At 36.7% G+C, this 18,548-nt stretch overlaps 1 protein-coding gene across 2 annotated transcripts in view; it reads left to right on the top strand.

The window, feature by feature from the left end:
• LOC115216481 (serine/threonine-protein kinase 36-like) overlaps nt 1-17,934 on the top strand; it is a 182,874-nt gene extending 164,940 nt beyond the window's left edge. For both annotated transcript variants that reach the window (XM_029785887.2, XM_036504210.1), the window contains exons 30-33: nt 2,890-3,019; nt 6,552-6,624; nt 8,476-8,572; nt 17,219-17,934. In XM_029785887.2, the coding sequence (XP_029641747.1) occupies nt 2,890-3,019; nt 6,552-6,624; nt 8,476-8,572; nt 17,219-17,404 (486 nt within the window). In that variant the 3' untranslated portion in view covers nt 17,405-17,934. The remainder of the gene's footprint in view (nt 1-2,889; nt 3,020-6,551; nt 6,625-8,475; nt 8,573-17,218) is intronic.
• Nucleotides 17,935-18,548: the final 614 nt, after the last annotated feature.

The following is an 18,548-nucleotide window of genomic DNA, read 5'->3' as shown; positions in this document are numbered from 1 at the left end:
CAAAAGACTTATTTCTTAGTACACACACACACGCATCCCATATATATATATATTTATGAATAAGGATAATATTGATATTTAAATATCGATATTATCTAGTGGCCAGCATGGGAATAAATACCATACAAAGGTAATAATTTTTTTACAACTATAAATAAGGGTATTTGAGAGACACCACCATGCCAAAATAGCAGTTAAAATCCTGACTCTAAAAACCACCTAAAATGTTCATATCACACCATGGTGCGATATAAACATATATATATATATATAATAGGACCAAGACGTATGGCACATTGCTGTACTCAAAAAGACCCGCCCACCACAACAGAATTGAAATCCTAAAACCACCTTGGTAATTACTTGTCCATATTCGGCTCTGTCCTGTCAACCTTCTCGCCCCCATCCACATCTCATACACTAACACAAAAAAACACTGGTGTTGGTGCCATGTAAAAAGCACTGGCGCTGATGCCATGTAAAAAGTACTCAGTATACTCTATAAAGTGGTTGGCATTAGGAAGGGCATCCAGCTGTAGAAACCATACAAACACAGACAATGAAACCTGGTGTGGCTCCTGGCCTTACCAGCTCCTCTCCAATCATCCAACCTATGCCAGCATGGAAAACGGACATTAAATGATGATGTTAATGATTATGTTGAAATGAAAGTGCTTTTAAAATTGCCTTTTTGTTTAGTTTATTGAGAATAAAGAAAAGACCATTGAAAATAAATCTCATTGCTTCTCTTCAAAACTTGATTGCTAGTTTCAATTTTGTATCTATGTTTTTTCTCTTGTGTTAAAAATGAAATAAATCTGTTACTTAGGAACTAAAATTCCGTATGATTTCTTTAGAGATAATTTCTTTACTAAACAGATCTCAGTGAATTCTATTTCATTGTGGCTCTCTAGTAGGATTACAAATTCACAAGAGACTCTCCAAATGGTTTTAAATTATTAACAAATTTATGATTATTGTACTCCACTGAGAAGTCTGTTTGTTAGACATTACCACAAAAATATTACAAACAATTTGATTCTGGCAACATTTTACTTTCTAAGTTTATTGCAATTTATTATTTTAATGGTTGTTAGTATATTTTACATTTTTTTTTCACTAACTTACTGTTTTGGAGAATATAGAACTCATCCTCTTTGACTTATGAGAGGTTGGAAGATACTTGAAAATATAAAAAAAATGTCGATAATTATAGGTGTAGCTGTGTGGTAAGTAGTTTTCTTCACAAGCACATGGTTCTAGGTTCAGTACCACTACTTGGCACCTTGGGCAAGTGTCTCCTACTATAGCCTCGGCCAACCAAAGCTTTGTGGGTGGATTTGGTAGATAGAAACTGAAAGAAGCCTGCTGTGCATATCATCATTGTTGTTTAACGTCTGCTTTCCATGCTGGCACGGACTGGATGGTGCTATATATATATATTTGCATGTGTGCCTTTTGTGCTTGTCCCCTGTTGCCACTTGACAACCAGTGTTGGTTTGTTTACATCCCTGTAATTTGGCTGTTTGATAAAAGAGATTGATAGAATAAGTCCCAGGCTTAAAAATAAGTACTGAAGTCAATTTGTATGATCAAACCCTTTGTGACCATACTCCAATATGGCCACAACCTAATGACTGAAGCATGTAAAAGATAAAAAATGTACATTTTTCACTAACCTATAATTGATTTTGGAAAGTATATATCTCGTATATTGCATTGCCTTTGGCGTATTAGAAATGAGTAAATACTTGAAAATAAAGAAATAAGAAAAAGATAATTATAGTTACAAAATGTGTTAGTAACGAGGAAAAGGGTAGGAAGTATAAACTGTCCTGGGGCCTTGAAGATAATTTGTATCATCATCACCTTTTAATGTTTATTTTCTATGCTAATATGGGTTGGATGGTTTCACCAGAGCTGGCAAACAGAAGAGCTGCACCAGGTTCCATTCTGGTTTGGCTTGTTTCTACAGCTGGATGCTCTTCCTAACGCCAACCACAGTGTGTGCTAAGGGCTTTTAATGTGGCACCAGCAAACCAATCCTCTTCACCAGGGGTGGGGAATGACCTAACACTTCTGCCGTAGAGTACAAGTATTCTTGAATTCAGCAAGATGTCATGTGTCTCGGTCCTTTGTCATCTTATCTGAAAGGTTCAGCATCCTGAGGTTGTCCTTCAGGACTTCATCCCATGTCTACCTAGGTCTCCCTCTTCCACAAGTTCCATCCTCTTTGAGAGATCAGCACTTCTTTACAGAGCTGTTGGCATCCATAAACATGGCTGTGTGGTTAAGAATTTTGAGCATATGCCTCATCATTTGTATTCAGTCTCATTGACAAGTGTCTTTTCCTATAGCCCTAGGCCAACCAAAGCCTTATGAGTGGATTTTGTAGATAGAAACTGAAAGAGGCCTATCATATGTTTGTATATACATGCACATACATGTGTCAGTATGTTTGTTTACATTTATGCTTTTGAAGATGAGTGAAATAGATCTTTTTCTTGAAAAACAAGGGGATCAGCAACCAATTGTAAAGCAATGTCTCAATAATAAATTCATCTAACCCATGCTGGCATGAAAAAAGCAGACATAAAAATGAAGGAAAAATTATGTATTAGACACAAGTTGTTTAGTGTATCAGTAAGAGATGCCAACATACGTTGTATATTTGTTACATAATCAACATAAAAAAACAATTAAGAAATTAGTTTCATTCTGAAATGAGTGAAATAATGGTTTCACAACATTCAAAGTTTAAAAAATAGAACATAGAATTACCTCTTTTAATATTTCCAGGAAGTTTTTATTTATTTTCCTCTTTATACATTATCGATTTATACTCTCTGTACCATTTTTTCACACTTTTCTAATTTACATATATTGCAGAGTGCTTCATACGCAGTTGGCAATGCAGTTTTCCATAATGATATCCTATATGAAGCTCTTTTGCCATATATTCCAGTAATTACTCAATTACTGAAAGATCCCATTCATAAAACAAGATCACATGCTGCCAGTAAGTATTTGTCAGAATAAACATTTCATTTTACACTTAAGATGCTTATGACTTATGAATAAAAGCTTCAATGGAATTTCTTGTAAAAAAAAATACATAACTAATTAACTAATCAATTCTTTGACAAAACCAAGCTGATTGACTGACCAAACAATTAATCAAAGTCTTTTTTTGTCACCATTCACAATCTCATCAGTGACACACCTCTACTTCATGTCTAAACCTGAAGCAGGCCTGGAATGCAGGCGGCTTATCATTGATGAGGTTGTGAATGGTGACAAAAGGACTTTCACAAAATGTAAATGATTGATTGAACAAACACTTAATCAGTCAATCAATTAGTGAACTGGTTAAAAAAATTTACCAATTGACAAAAAATAAAGAAGTGAAATAGAATCAGTGCGTACTTTTATTACTAGTATAATGATCCAAATATGTAGCTAACTTATGAGAATGAAATTGTTAAGAGGATTCACTGGAATCATTCAAAGGGATAAAGAAAGAAAAATGGGATCATTACCTTTTGACTGACAGATTTAAAAAATAATTTTTTGTAACGAAACACTTTCAAACTTTGGACACTGGTGGAATGTGTCATATAAAACATCTTTTGCTCTCAGCATTTTTGAGAACAATTTATATTTACGAAGTAATTTCATGTTATGGTTGTAGTATTTTGGTAATTTCAACCAATCAATGATGTGTATTCCGCTGAATAAAATTACTGCCATTGTTTGTCAACAAGAACTTCTGATGTATTTTTCGTTTGTCATTGATTGGTTGAAATTACCAAAATAGGACTACTTTAACATGAAATTACTTCGTAAATATAAGTTTTTCTCAAAAATGCTAAGAGTAAAAGACATTTTATATGACACATTCTACCAGTGTCCGAAGTTTGAAAGTGTTTGGTTACAAAAAATTATTTTTTAAATCTGTCGGTCAAAAGGTAAATATCCGAAAAATGATATACTTGCAGCCATATTTGGCCAAAATAGCTGACCTGTTTTATGTTCAAACTGGCCAAACTCTGCCTCTCACACCTCAACAATGTCATTCTAAATATAAACAATGACATCATTAAAATTTCAAGGTTACATAAACACACACACAACACACACACACTTCTTTCAGTTACTGTCTACCAATTCCACTCACAAGGTTGACCCAGGGCTATAATAGAAGACACTTTCTCAAGGTACCATCCAATGGGGCTCAGCACACAGTCATGTAATTCGGAAGCAAACTCCTTACCACATAGTAGTAATTCGAGCGTGATTTAGTTGCTATTTCTAACTGGTTGAGCAATTACATCAAAGCCCTCTCATTGGCTCATACATGTTTATGTATCCAAGAGGTGAGGGTTTTAATCATTAGCACGTCAAGCAAAATGCTTAACAGTATTTCATCTACCGCTACGTTCTGAGTTCAAATTCTGCCAAGGTTGACTTTGCCTTTCATCCTTTTAGAGTCGATTAAATAAATACCAGTTATGCACTGGGGTCGGGGTCAATGTAATCGACTTAGTCCCTTTGTCTGTCATTGTTTGTCCCCTCTATGTTTAGCTCCTTGTGAGCAATAAAGAATTAAATATAAATACACTGGTGAAGCATGACCTTTGAATGTTGGGCCTCACAGAGACAATGACGAGCCGGAGACCTTTGGAGATATGCTGTGCTTGAGAAGACCAGGCAAGTAAAGTGAGATGGCAGCAGTGGCCAATTCCAGTGTTGCATAACCAGTGCATTTAAAAGTATCCTTGAATCACTGGGTGACACGTTGTGCTTGAGAAGACCTGTTGTGTCAAGTGAAATCGTAGTCATGGCCGATGCCAGTGCTGCTTGAGTGGCACTCGTGCTGGTGGCATGTAATAAGCACCATTCAAGCATGGGTCGATGCTAGTGCTGCATGACTGGCTCCCGTGCCGGTGGAACATAAAAAGCACCTTCCAAATGTGGTCAAAGCTAGTGCACCCCCCCCCCCCCCGCCGACTGGTTCCTGTGCCAGTGGAATGTAAAAAGCACCATCCAAATGTGGTCAATGCCAGTTCCACCTAAGTGGCTACTATGTCAGTGACACATAAAAAGCACCATCCAAACGTGGTCGATGCCAATTCCACCTGACTGGCTCCCATGCTTGTGGCGCGTAAAAAGCATGCACTACACTCTCAGAGTGGTTGGTGTTAGGATGGGCATCCAGCTGTAGAAACCGTGCCAGATCAGATTGGAGCCTGGTGCAGCTTGCTGGCTTGCCAGCCCTCAGTCAAACTGTCCAACCCATGCCAGCATGGAAAGTGGACATTAAACGATGATGATGAAACTGTCTTGAAAGAATAAAGACAATGTGGAGTGAGTAATCTTTAGTTTTGGTTGAATAAATGACTACATCACTAGTGCTGGTGCCATGAGGGAAAGAATCCAGGACATTCTGTAAAGTGGATGGTGTATTTTCAGAAAAATGCACAGTCAAGAGCATCCCTTCAGACTTGTCAAGGACAGGGATGTTACTGTCATGAAATACACCTTGTGTACTTTGTGAAGAGGTTTGTGATTGGAAGGGCATCTGGGTATAAAAATCATTAAAAATTGGAACACATAACAGAGCAAGGTTCTCTAACTTGTCAAGGAAGGCAGGAACTCTGAATAAAGTTGAACTATGATGATCTGTCCAACCCATGCTAGTTGGTGGTGCTCCAGTATGACCAAGCTAATGACTGAAACAAATAAGACTTAGTATAATATAATCTTTTCTACTTTAGGCACAAGGCCCAAAATTTTGGGGGAGGGGGCCATTCTATTAGATCGATCCCCAGTATGAAACTGGTACTTAATTTATCAACCCCGAAAGGATGAAAGGCAAAGTTGACCTTGGTGGAATTTAAACTCAGAACATAACAACATAAACTCAGAACATAACGACAGACAAATACTGCTAAGCATTTCACCCGGCATTCTGCCAGCTCACCGCCTTATACTTAGTTTATTTTTCTTTACTACCTACAAGGGGCTAAACATAGAAGGGATAAACAAGGACAGACAAAGGGATTAAGTCGATTACATCGACCCCAGTGTGAAACTGGTACTTTATTTATCAACCCTGAAAGGATGAAACGCAAAGTTGACCTCGGCGGAATTTGAACTCAGAACATAACAGACTAAATACTGTTAAGTATTTCGCCCAGCATGCTATCATTTCTACCAGCTCACCGCCTTATTCATCCACGTTTAATATAATGAATGGTTAAAGATGTGACAGGGTTGAAAGTGTCTACAATTTTTGCAAACATCATCTCTGCATGTCAATATAATTTTTAAAATTAATACTAAAAACTCAGTTAAGATATACTTTAATTCCATATCCGTGGATCGTTATGTCAATTTATTTCCCCTCCTCATTGATATATTACTTATCTTCATCCATTCTCTCTGACCTTTGTTGGAATTACAATTCTAAGCTTGTTTCTTTAAATATGAACGTTCTTTAAACTGTAGCTTATTCTTGTTTGCTTTTTATTTCTCCACTTCTAATATAGGTGTCTGTGGTAATTTAGGCATCCATTCAAATTTATTGTGTGCAGAATTGATTCAGCAGAAAGCAATACTCAAGTAAGTAGAATTTTTAAACATAATTTAGAAATTGTTTGCCATTTTGTTGTACGTAAAAGAAACATGATAGGTGCAGGCATGCTTTGTAATTAAGAAGCTCATGTGGAGGTACATGGCCTAGTGGTTAAAACAGCAGACTCGCGGTCAAGGGATCGCGGGTTCAAATCTCAGACCGGGCAATGTGTGTGTTTATGAGTGAAACACCTAAGCTCCACGCGGCTCTGGCAGAAATACTGCCTTTATGGCAAATGTAATGAAATAAAGAAGCTCATGTGGTTTCAGGTTCAGTCTCACTGGATGGCAGAGTTTCCTACTTTTACCCTGGGCCAAACAATACCTGGTGAGTGAATTTGGTAGACAGAAACTGTGGAATCCTGTAATGTATGTTTAATGTCCATCTTCCATGCTGGCATAGACTGGATGGTTTGGCAGGATCTGGCAAGGCTGGAGTGGTGCACCAAGCTCCAGATTGTCTGTTGTGGAATGGTTTCTATGACTGGATGCCCTTCCTAATGCCAACCACTTTACAAAGTGTAGTGGGTGCTTTTTACGTGGCATCAGCACCAGTGCTTTATGTGTGGAACCAACACAGCGGTGTGTGTGTGTGTGTCTTTGTGTATATCATCCCACCACATGACAACCAGCTTCATCACTATGGCAACAGTCCGGATACTTCTTGATCAGATCTTGTATGTGCTTGATCTTCATGTCTGTGTTTATCCTTAACCACTGCTTGACAACTAGTGCTGGTGTGTTTACGTCCCTGTAACTTAGCAGTTTGGTAAAAGAGACCGATAGAATAAGTGCCAAGCTTTAAAAAAATAAGTATTGGGGGTCTATCCATTCAACTAAAAAAATCTTCAAATCAGTGACCCAACATGGCCGCAGTCTAATGATTGAACACAAGTAAAAGGTAAAAGAAAATAGCATTGAATTTAATAGCAATTCCTTATATTTCTGCATTCAATATATCTACCATTTACATTATTTACATTTGACGGATATTTGTCCTCATCTTGTTTGTTGTTAACACAACTTTTCAGCTAATGTACACTCCAGCCTTCATCAGGTGTCTTGGGAAAATTTCGAACCTGGGTTCTCATTCCTAAGGTATTTTTTGATGTTACTATTATTATTATTATTAGATTGGAGCCTGGTGCAGCCATCTGGTTCACCAGTCCTCAGTCAAATCATCCAACCCATGCTAGCATGGAAAGCAGACGTTAAACAATGATGATGATGATTATTATTATCATTATTATTCAGGTCACTGCCTGGAATTGAAATTGGAATCTTGAGGTTAGTAGACCGCGCTCTTAACCACTACACCAATAATAATAATAACGTCGAAAAATACCTTAGGAATGAGAACCCAGGTTTGAAATCTCCTTAAGACACCTGATGAAGGCTGGAGGGTATATCAGCCTAAACAAGATGAGGACAAATATCCATCAAATGTAAATAATGTACATAATTCTTCATCTCTTAAATATAGAGCTGTATAAATAACTTTGCCTGGATTTGTGCCTCAGAGGGGAACTTTCTAGGTGCAATCCCATGGTCATTCATGACTGAAGGGGCTCTTTACCTTTACCCCTAATTATTTTTAATAAGTATACAATAAGGTTTCTTTGAAACATCGAATGGCAATGAGGGTCCATCTGAGTAAAGTGGGAATCAAATGGGTCCATGTGGTTGAGATGAAGGCTGGATGGTTTATCAGCCGAAACGTTATGTTAGCAACAAACAAGATGAGGACAAATATGCATCAAATGTAAATAATGTAAATAATTCCTCCTCTCTTAAATATAGAACTGTAATATCTACCACTGTTGTTTTATTTATTTCCAGTCTCTTGGATCTGGCCTGTCAAGATACTCATTTTTCTGTTCAACTTTGTGCATTGGTTGCGTTGAGGACATTGATTAAAAATGAAGAAATTAGAAAGGTGCAGTATAGATATATGTTTATTATTTATTATATATTTTTTTTTTTGGTTTTTGCTACTGTCTGAAATTAATTTTTTCTCAGAATATACGTACGTTGTAGATTCCTTTCTAGTCTATAAAACATGGTTATCTCAGTGATTATAACGTATTCTTTTTGGACACTGTTCAACTATAATGCTTGTATATTCTAAACTGACAGAAAAGCACACACGAATTTCCCCTGCTGCAGATCCTGTATGTTTTAGCTAATACACACTTGTCGTATTCTTGTTATCACTCACCTATATTATTATTAACAAGCCTCCCTTTCTGTGTTCCGTCGCTGTTGAGTTAATGGCTTTTGTTTATCGTGACAACGTCAGTGAATGCTAGACCTGTCAGACACGAAGTAACATGAAGAGCTGTCTTCTGTAAAATAATGGAACCATGGAAATAACAAGCCAAACATTAATGATAACTTCTTCAGAGTTGCTAAGGTCATTTCGCTTTGGTTTTTGTAACGTTTGAGGGAACTGTAATGATTCTTTTAATGTCCTTCTCTTTACTTTAAATTACAAGCTACACAGGTCCATATGATCAGCTAGTCTTTTTTAGGAGGAAGTGTAGATAAAGCAGATACTAGCAGAGTGAAGAATATAGGAAAATGGATACTTCTTGGAGAATGATAATAATAATAATAAAAAATCATAATAAGGATGATGATGGTTTCAAATTTTGCCAGAAGGGCAGCAATTTTGGGGGAGGAGATGAGTTGATTACATCGACCCCAGTGTTCAGCTGGTACTTATTTTATGGACCCTGAAAGGCAAAGTCAACCTTGGCAGAATTTGAACTCAGAACATAGCAGCAGAGAAAATACCTATTTCTTTACAACCCACAAGGGGCTAAACACAGAGAGGACAGACAAACGGATTAAGTCGATTACATCGACCCCAGTGTGTAACTGGTACTTATTTAATCAACCCCAAAAGAATGAAAGGCAAAGTCGACCTCAGTGAAATTTGAACTCAGAACATAGCAGCAGACAAAATACCTATTTCTTTACTACCCACAAGGGGCTAAACACAGAGAAGACAAACATGGACAGACAAATGGATTAAGTCGATTTTCGACCCCAGTGCGTAACTGGTACTTATGTAATCGATCCCGAAAGGATGAAAGGTAAAGTCGACCTCGGAGGAATTTGAACTCAGAACTAGCGGCGGATGAAATACTGCTAAGCATTTTACCTGATATGCTAACAATTCTGCCAGTTTGCTGCCCTAATAATAATAATAATAATGATGATGATGAAATAGCTTTTATTCTTATACATATTTAAGTCATTTGACTACAACCATGCTGGGGCAGCACCTTGAAGGGTTTTAGTTAAATAAATTTGCTCCAGGACTTATTTTTTTTAAATCCTAGAACTTACTCTATTGGTTGCTTTTGCTGAACTGCTAAGTTATGGGGATGTAAACACACCAACATCAATTGGTGTGTCAAGTGTGACGGGGGACAAACATGGACACAAAGACACACAAAAAAAAAATATATATATATATATATATATATATAAACACACACAACTGGCTTCTTTCAGTTTCCCTTTACCAAATCCACTCACAAGGCTTTGGCTGGCCTGAAGCTATAGTAAATGACACTTGCTCAAGGTGCCACAGAGTAGGACTGAACCCAGAACCACGTGGGTGGGAAGCAAGCTTCTTACCAAACAGCCATGCCTTTAGTTGATCAAGCAAATCTACCCCAGGACTCATTTTTTGTAAGCCCAGTACTTATTCTATCAGTCTCTCTTGCTGAACCACTAAGTTACGGGGACATAAACACACCAGCATCGGTTGTCAAGCAATGTTGCGGGGAGAAATACAGACAAACAAACATATACACACACACACACACATATATATATATATATACGACAGGCTTCTTTCAGTTTACACCTACCAAATCCACTCACAAGGCTTTGGTTGGCCCGAGGCTATAGTAGAAGACACTTGCCCATGGTGCCACGTAGAGGGACTGAACCCAGAACCAGGTGGTTGGTAAGTAAGCAAGCTACTTACTACACAGCCACTCCTACGCCTATATTCATTTATAAATTTATGCGTGTGTAGCTTAACTATGTGTTTACACACGTTTCTCTCATATTGGTTCGTTATGTTCCGAGTCAATATGATTCCCTTCATATTCATCCATTATGTATTATTACGGTATTTCTGTACTGCTTCTTTCAATTTTCAGATCACCGAGTCGGAAACAATAAACTTTATTATGAAAAAGTATTTTAAAATATTGATTATTTCCTTTTTAGGAAACAGACTATTAGCTATTTCTCTGTGATAAGCAATAAAATATTTTGTATTCATTTCGTATTTCTGCCTTTGCCGAGACATTTCACGTTTGTCTTTATATTCATTTATCCTCCCTCTCAGTCATCCACATGGATATATGTGTATATGTGTGTATATAAATGTGTGTGTGTGTGTGTATATATATATATATATGTATGCACGCATGTGTATGTATGTATATACACACACTAATAACCAGGAGTGAGAAAGATATGGACATATGGAATGTATGTATAGTTGTGTGTGAGGTGTATCTGGCAGTCTGCTAGCAACAGGATTTATATATACATATATGTGTGTATGTGTATATATATATATTGGTTCTTTAAATTTGCATTGAAAATATTTCCATCCATTCATGTTCTATTAAATATGAAACTATCCACAAAATCATTTTGTTGAAAGCAAAACATCACTATTCAATAAAAAGTCAGATTTCCAATCTTATCAATGAAAGAGCTTTGATATATTTCGGTCGTCTTCTTTGTACTCGCTAAGTACTTCAGTTCTGTTTTTTTGTCATTTGAAATTAATTTCTGTGTTTCCAGTTATTGAATAACTATCTCTGAAACACATTCTACTGTAAAATATGCTTCTAATTTATATGATACACTTCTAATTATGTCCTATAGATCCAGCTATATAAAAAACTATCAATTATATGCCATATATTTTGGCAAATAATATATAAATTTTTTTTTGAAAAAAAAGTCTGAAAAAATCACGTTGGATCCTATATGTGATGCTGGGTCTCTCATTAGCTGTTAACCCATTAGCATTTAAAACAACCATATCTGGCCCAAATATTCTACCTAAAAATAACAAACACAATCACATTACGGAGGCAATGACAAACGGCCTAGACCTTTGGTAATATGCCGTGCTTGAGAGGAAGAGCCATCAAGCCAAGTGAAATCGTAGTCATGGCAGATACTGGTGTCACACAACTGGCACCCGTGCCAGTGGCACACAAAAGCACCTACTACACTCTCAGAGTGGCTGGTATTAGGAAGGGTATCCAGCTGTAGAAACCATGCTCAATCAGACCGGAGTCTGGTGCAGCCTCTCAGCTTACTGACCTTGGTCGAACTGTCTAACCCATGCCAGCATGGACAGTGGACGTTAAATGATGATGATGATGATATCATTGAAATCTTAAAGTTATGAGATAATTCATGATTAATTCAAATCAATGTGAATGAATAAACTGCAAACAGCTAGGCTACATGGCAGTGGAACATGGGCTGTGTCTGCTGAGGACATGTGTAGGCTTGTAAGAAATGAAGCTAGTATGCTCTGCTGGATGTGCAATGTCAGTGTGTATGCACAACAAAGTGTGTGTGTCCTGAGAGAAAATTTGGATATAAGAAGCAAGGGACACAACTGCACTAGTTTGGTCATGTGATGCATTCGGATGAGGACAGCTGTGTGAAGAAGTGTTGCATTCTAACAGTGGAAGGAACCTGTAGAAGAGGTAGACCCTTGGAGACATGGGACAAGGTGGTGAAGCATGATCTTTGAATGTTGGGCCTCACAGAGGCAATAACAAGCGACCAAGACCTTTGGAGATAAGCCATGCTTGAGAAGACCCATCAAGCCAAGTGAGATTGTAGTTGTGGCCAATGCTAGTGTCACATAACTGGCCCATAAAAAACACCCTTCAGTCATTGGGCGATATGCTTTGCTTGTGAAGACCTGTTGAACTGAGTGAAATTGTAATCATGGCCAATACCAGTGCTGTCTGACTGGCACCTGTCCCAGTGGCATGTAAAAAGCACTGTTTGAACTTTGGGCCTCATGGAGGCAGTGACAGGTGACCGAGACCTTTGGCAATATACCATGCTTGTGTAGACCTGTCAAACCAAGTGAGACTGTAGTCATGGCCAATGCCTGTGTCAGGTCAGTGACACCCATGCCGGTGGCACATAAAAACACCCACTACACTCTTAAAATGGTTGGTGTTAGGAAGGGCATTCAGCTATAGAAACCTAGCCAAATCAGAACCTGGTGCAACCCCCCCCCCCAGCTTACCAGTTTTAAGTCAAACCATCCAACCCATGCCAGCATGGAAAGTGGATGTTAAATGATGATGATGATATTTGACGTAGTAACCTTGAAAGATAATATTTATCCTACTTAAATGTGGATGTTCTGTTAGAACAAACCATACTGCAGTAGATATTATGAGAGAAACTCTCACATTGGCTTTTTGGTGCAAAATGCAATGTCTGAATGCCAAAGGGTTAATGCATTAAAAATGTCTTATCCTGAATAAGTGCTGCTGAAATTCAGGTGCATCTAATATGCTCATGTGTCTTTTATGCCATTAAAAACAGTAATATACTTTCAACAATTGAACAGACTTTCTGCTGTATAACACATTTCCCTCTGTGTAGTACACTGCCAACTGTTTAATACATTTCCTACAATAAGATATGCTTTGAATTATGTAATTAAAAGTATAACCATCACTTGTCAGTGATGGTTATAGTTTTGACCTGATAGGGTGCACCAAGTCATATACACATGTTTTTTTGATAATTGCTTTCAGTGCCTAGGCAGACGGGGGCAGATATAAACAACCTCTCAGCCCTTATACCTTTGATGCAGCAGAACATTGAAAATGTGACAACTGGAAGGAGGAGCGAGAGGGTTTGCATCTCGTTGTGGTGAGAGTCACTGACACCCCTGTGGAATTGGAAGAATGGACCAGTCGAACTCTTATAACAAGTAGCATATTGGATAGAGATGAGAGAGAAGTTGTAGGAGTCGTTGAGATTGTTGAGAATTTATATTTATTGGAGTATCATGTTTAGTGGAGTAATTTGAAGTACATCCAACGTACAGAAGGACATAAAAGATAGATAGATCGATAGCTAGGTAGATAGTGTTATGGCAAGAGTCATTGACACACTGTACGATTGGAAGAATGGACTAGCCAAACTCTTATAAAAAGTAGCATATTGATTGAGATGAGAGAAAAGTTGTAGGAGTCATTGAGAGTTCATAGAAGTTGTAGGAAGTTGTTGAGAGTTTGTATTTATTGGAGTATCGTGTTTAATGGAGTAATTTGAAGTACATCAGGTGAAGACAGTTGTATCTATCCCAGCTTTTTGAAATCTGTATATCCAACATATAAAAGGATATAAAACATCTGCACTAGGCTGATACCCATTTTCAGGTGAATAGACTGGAGTTATATAAAATGATGTACCTTGCCCAAGAGAAAGTCCTGCCCAGTCCGGGTATTGAACCAATGGCATTTGTGATCAGGAGTCAAATACTTAACCACTATGCTATACATATTCACTCCAACTATATCATATATTTCTACAGTCCAAACATAATTGCAAAATCTCGTTAAGAAGCTGATATTTTGCCCTTCTTAAAGTAATGACACCAAAGCAATATGATATGAGAGGGTTAAGATTATATTTATACAAAGATGGACCAACATAATTGTCATTAGAACTAAGTCAATTTATTTTATTGTAATAGCACTCAATAGAAATTGTAATATTGGAAGTTAGTAGGGTATTGGTGTGGTAGAATCATTAAGGTGTCAGGCCAAATGCATTGTAGCATTTGATTATGGAACGTTTCATTTTGTGTTCAAATCCTGCTAAGGTAAGTTCCACCTTTCCTTTTCCTGGGTTTGATAAAATATATAACCATATATACTAAGATCATTTTAATCAACTATAGCCCTCCCTCTGAAATTTATTTTCAGAAGTCAGGAATATTTCAATTGAATAAGTAATGAGATTATGAAGTTTGAAAGGAATTCTAATGCAAATAAAGTGGAATGGATTACGGAACCCACTTCTTAGCTCAGTTTTTGTTGCATGTCACACTTTAACTGTGCCCACAATTTTGAGATATATATGTAACCTATATGGTAGATATATAAACAGGGCTAATTTAGCTATTCCTCCATAGATTGAACAAATTATGAAGAATCTTATTAGATTCTCATCAAAGGCATCACTTTGACCAGTCCTAGAGAAGCAAACTGGCAATCTGTTCATACACTTAATGATTTCAGTAGTGAAAGGAAATACAAATAAATTGGGAAATAACATGAAGTAGCGAACTATCAGCATTAATGTAGTCATCTGTTTGCTTGGTTTGGTGAAATGAAAAACTAGGGTAATTAACGGTTGCTGACTGAACTATTTTATCGGTAAAAAGAAAACTTGAGATGTTTCAGATAATTATTTTTGTTCTGTAAGAAACTTCATATCTAGTTGATGAGATCGGATTTAACTGTGTGTAATGGGGTAAAGTATTAGAAACACACTTTAAGTTATAATATTATTTTCAGGCAGCAACCTCATACATTCTGAGTAGAACTCATTTGTCATTCATGGGAAGTGCAGCTATTTTATGGACATATCTAAAGTTACGTTGTTGAAATGGTTCTATGAATTCCACTCCCAAGTGAAATCATAGTCATGGCTGATGCTGGAGTCACATAACTGGTATCTGTACAGGTGGCATGTAAAGAGCAATAACCACACCTCGAATAATCCTCATTTATATTCTGATCCCCAGCACTTTGCCACCATCTCTATCCTGCTGTCTCCCACTCTCTCATTCCTTCTCCTGCACTTCCCTAAGGTTGGGTAACCATGTATCTCCTTTGTAGCAGTGCACCCGTTTTTGTTTTCATCCCTGATCTCTCTCTCTCTGGCCAGGTAACCTTGTACCTCCTCTACAGCAAGACACCTGTTACTATCTCACTGCCTCACTATAACTTTTCATCATCTGACACAAGATGACCTCCTCAAATGCTCTCTCCTCTCACAAAAGAGTTTTTGTTTTTTGTCTTGTAATCCAAACGTGGCCGATCCCAGTACCACTTGACTGGCTCCTGTGCTGATGGCATATAAAAAGCACCATCCATTCTGAGTTCAAATTCCACCGAGGTCGACTTTGCCTTTCATCCTTTCAGGGTTAATAAATTAAGTACCTGTTGCGTACTGATGTCGATCTAATCAACTGGCCCTCACCCCAAAAATTTTGGGCCTTGTGCCTAGAGTAGAAGAGAATATCTATAAAGGTGGCAAGCTGGCAAAAACATTAGCATGCTGGGTGAAATGCTTAGCAGTATTTCGTCTGCCTTTGTGTTCTGAGTTCAAATTCTACCAAGGTCGACTTTGCCTTTCATCCTTTCGGGGTCAATAAATTAAGTACCAGTTGTGTACTGAGGTCAACCAAATCAACTGGTCCCTCCCCAAAAATTTCGGGCCGTGTGCCTAGTATAGAAAAGAATATTTATATGCCATTGTTTATAAGTTTTGTGTGTGTGTTTCAAGATATTCAAAAAAAAAAAAAACCAAACAAAAAGAATTTGTTCATGTTCTCTCAAAAGTTTATAAAATTTGTATGTTCCCAAGAAAGAAATGTAGCCAAATAACACATTTCCGGTGTAATGTGTCTGATGTTCTACCATTTCTGCTAGTCACATGGAGGACTATAATATGTACTTAGGATCACCTGAACAATTAAAAAAGAAATGTTTTATAATGGCCAGCCTAGATCATCATCATCATCATGTCTGTTTTCCATGCTGGCATGGGTTGGATGGGTTGACAGGAGTTGACAAGGCTAGGAGTCACACCAGGTTCCATGGTTTGTTTTGGCACGGTTTCTATGGCTGGATGCTCTTCCTATCACCAACCACTTTACAGAGTGTACTGGATGTTTTTTTTTACATGGCACCATCATGTAAAAAGCACTGATACCACATAAAAAGCATCCAGAACACTGTAAAGTGGTTGGCACAAAGAAATTACATGCATTGATAGAAATATTGTAAAATGGACTTTAAAAAGAAGCATAAAAATATAGTGAGATGTACTTGCATAGCAAGTGACCTGATCTGAGATCGTGTGCTGGAACGAAAACAATTGCAGTGTGGAAGGTGTTTATAAGCCATTTAAGAAACACACAAAAACCGTTAGATTCACTTCAACATTTAAATTTAATTTGTCAAAATATTTTCGTCGCTTTGAGACCACAACTTGTTCACTGACAAAATTCTGTGCTAAAAATATATTTCTGTGTTAATATAACATTGTTGTCTTTTACTTAATAGCTTTCACATTGACAACTGTTGTTAATACCTTTGTTCTATATTATCCGTCGTATGATAGGTTGTTTTTTTTTTCATATATCTGTTATCAATTACAACTTCTATGATCAATAATAATCCAATTTACTATTGTTATAAATGAATTTGTTGTTTGCTAATGTGAAATAAATTCAGTTCCCATCTGTTGTTTTTAGGCTGTGGTGTTATACAATGGCTCCAGCTTATTGTCAAGATTGATGGAGACTATGTCACCTTTGCCAGCATCTCACCCTGTGGATATCGAGAAGATAGAGATATCTTTGGAACCTTCACCTCGAGACAGAACAGTAAACGGAATGGTTAATCACTGCAACAAGTTATTAGAAGTTCTAAAAACTTAGCATCGACATCTAACGATGCGGCAAATTGTTTTACATGTTGTTCATTTTATTGAGCATAACCTCTTTTGATACCAACCTCTCTCAGACTCCCCCACCTGTGATAAATGTCTCTTGTTTTAAAGTGATCCACATTGAAACTTTTCCACCAAAAATTTCGTGTTAATTTATGCTCCAAACTCTAGCTTAACAACAATAAAGTTATTTACTAAATTCTTCAATATTTTCAAAAATTTAATTGAAATACAGGCAAAATGTTTCAAGAGAAATATAGTATCAAAAGTGTTAAATTCCGATTGATAGCATTGACACATATTGCCAGAGAAATAAGTTGAAAGTTGATAAACCAAAAATAATCATATTAGAGGTCTGAACCATTCTGTTGCTAAAATATGATTATTAATGGTACATTTTCTGAAATATTTGAATTATTTAATGCCAGTAGATGCTAGTATTTCTCAAAAGATATGGAAATAATTTGCAGCAAAGTCATACAGCAACCTACTGTGTATATTTATGTACATATTTAAACACAAAATAGCCTTTTGGCAAAGATCAAAGTTCTTGAAATGTATGTAAGCTAAAAATATGAAATACATTTATTTATAACTCATTTGTGTATATATATATATATTCATTTTAGCATTTGTATATATATGTGTCCATTTATATACTTATAACTTATTTTCTTTTGAACAGAGCATAAATTTTCTTAGCTCACATCTTGTAGCTGTTCTGTCTATATTTTTATTAATATTATTTGACGGAACATTTTCAAATCTATTTCATATGTACTTCATTTTATTTACGTTATGAGTATTTTTGACTATGTTGTATTATATCTGCATAAATTATATTATAATAAATGATATGATGTAGAAACTTTAAATGAAAGCGAAGTGCTCAACGTACATAGCAGAGTTTATATTAATTATTTATAATTGTACATTGAAAAATTTCATGCTGCATTTTTTATGAGAGTATATCAGATGACTTCTCAAAGATAAAAATGGCTGAGAGATTTATTCTGGATTTCTGATTACATGGTTAAAACATCAGGTACTGGTAAACAAATAGCAATTCTATATAACAGTGGTTCTCAACTGGGGTCCATATAACATTTTGGGGTCCAAGCAATGAGATAGTA

The sequence above is a fragment of the Octopus sinensis genome, linkage group LG1 (assembly GCF_006345805.1).
Source record: "Octopus sinensis linkage group LG1, ASM634580v1, whole genome shotgun sequence".
Lineage (NCBI taxonomy): Eukaryota > Metazoa > Mollusca > Cephalopoda > Octopoda > Octopodidae > Octopus > Octopus sinensis.
Note: the sequence above shows the minus strand (reverse complement) of the source record. Positions and strands in the feature narration are given on the sequence as shown.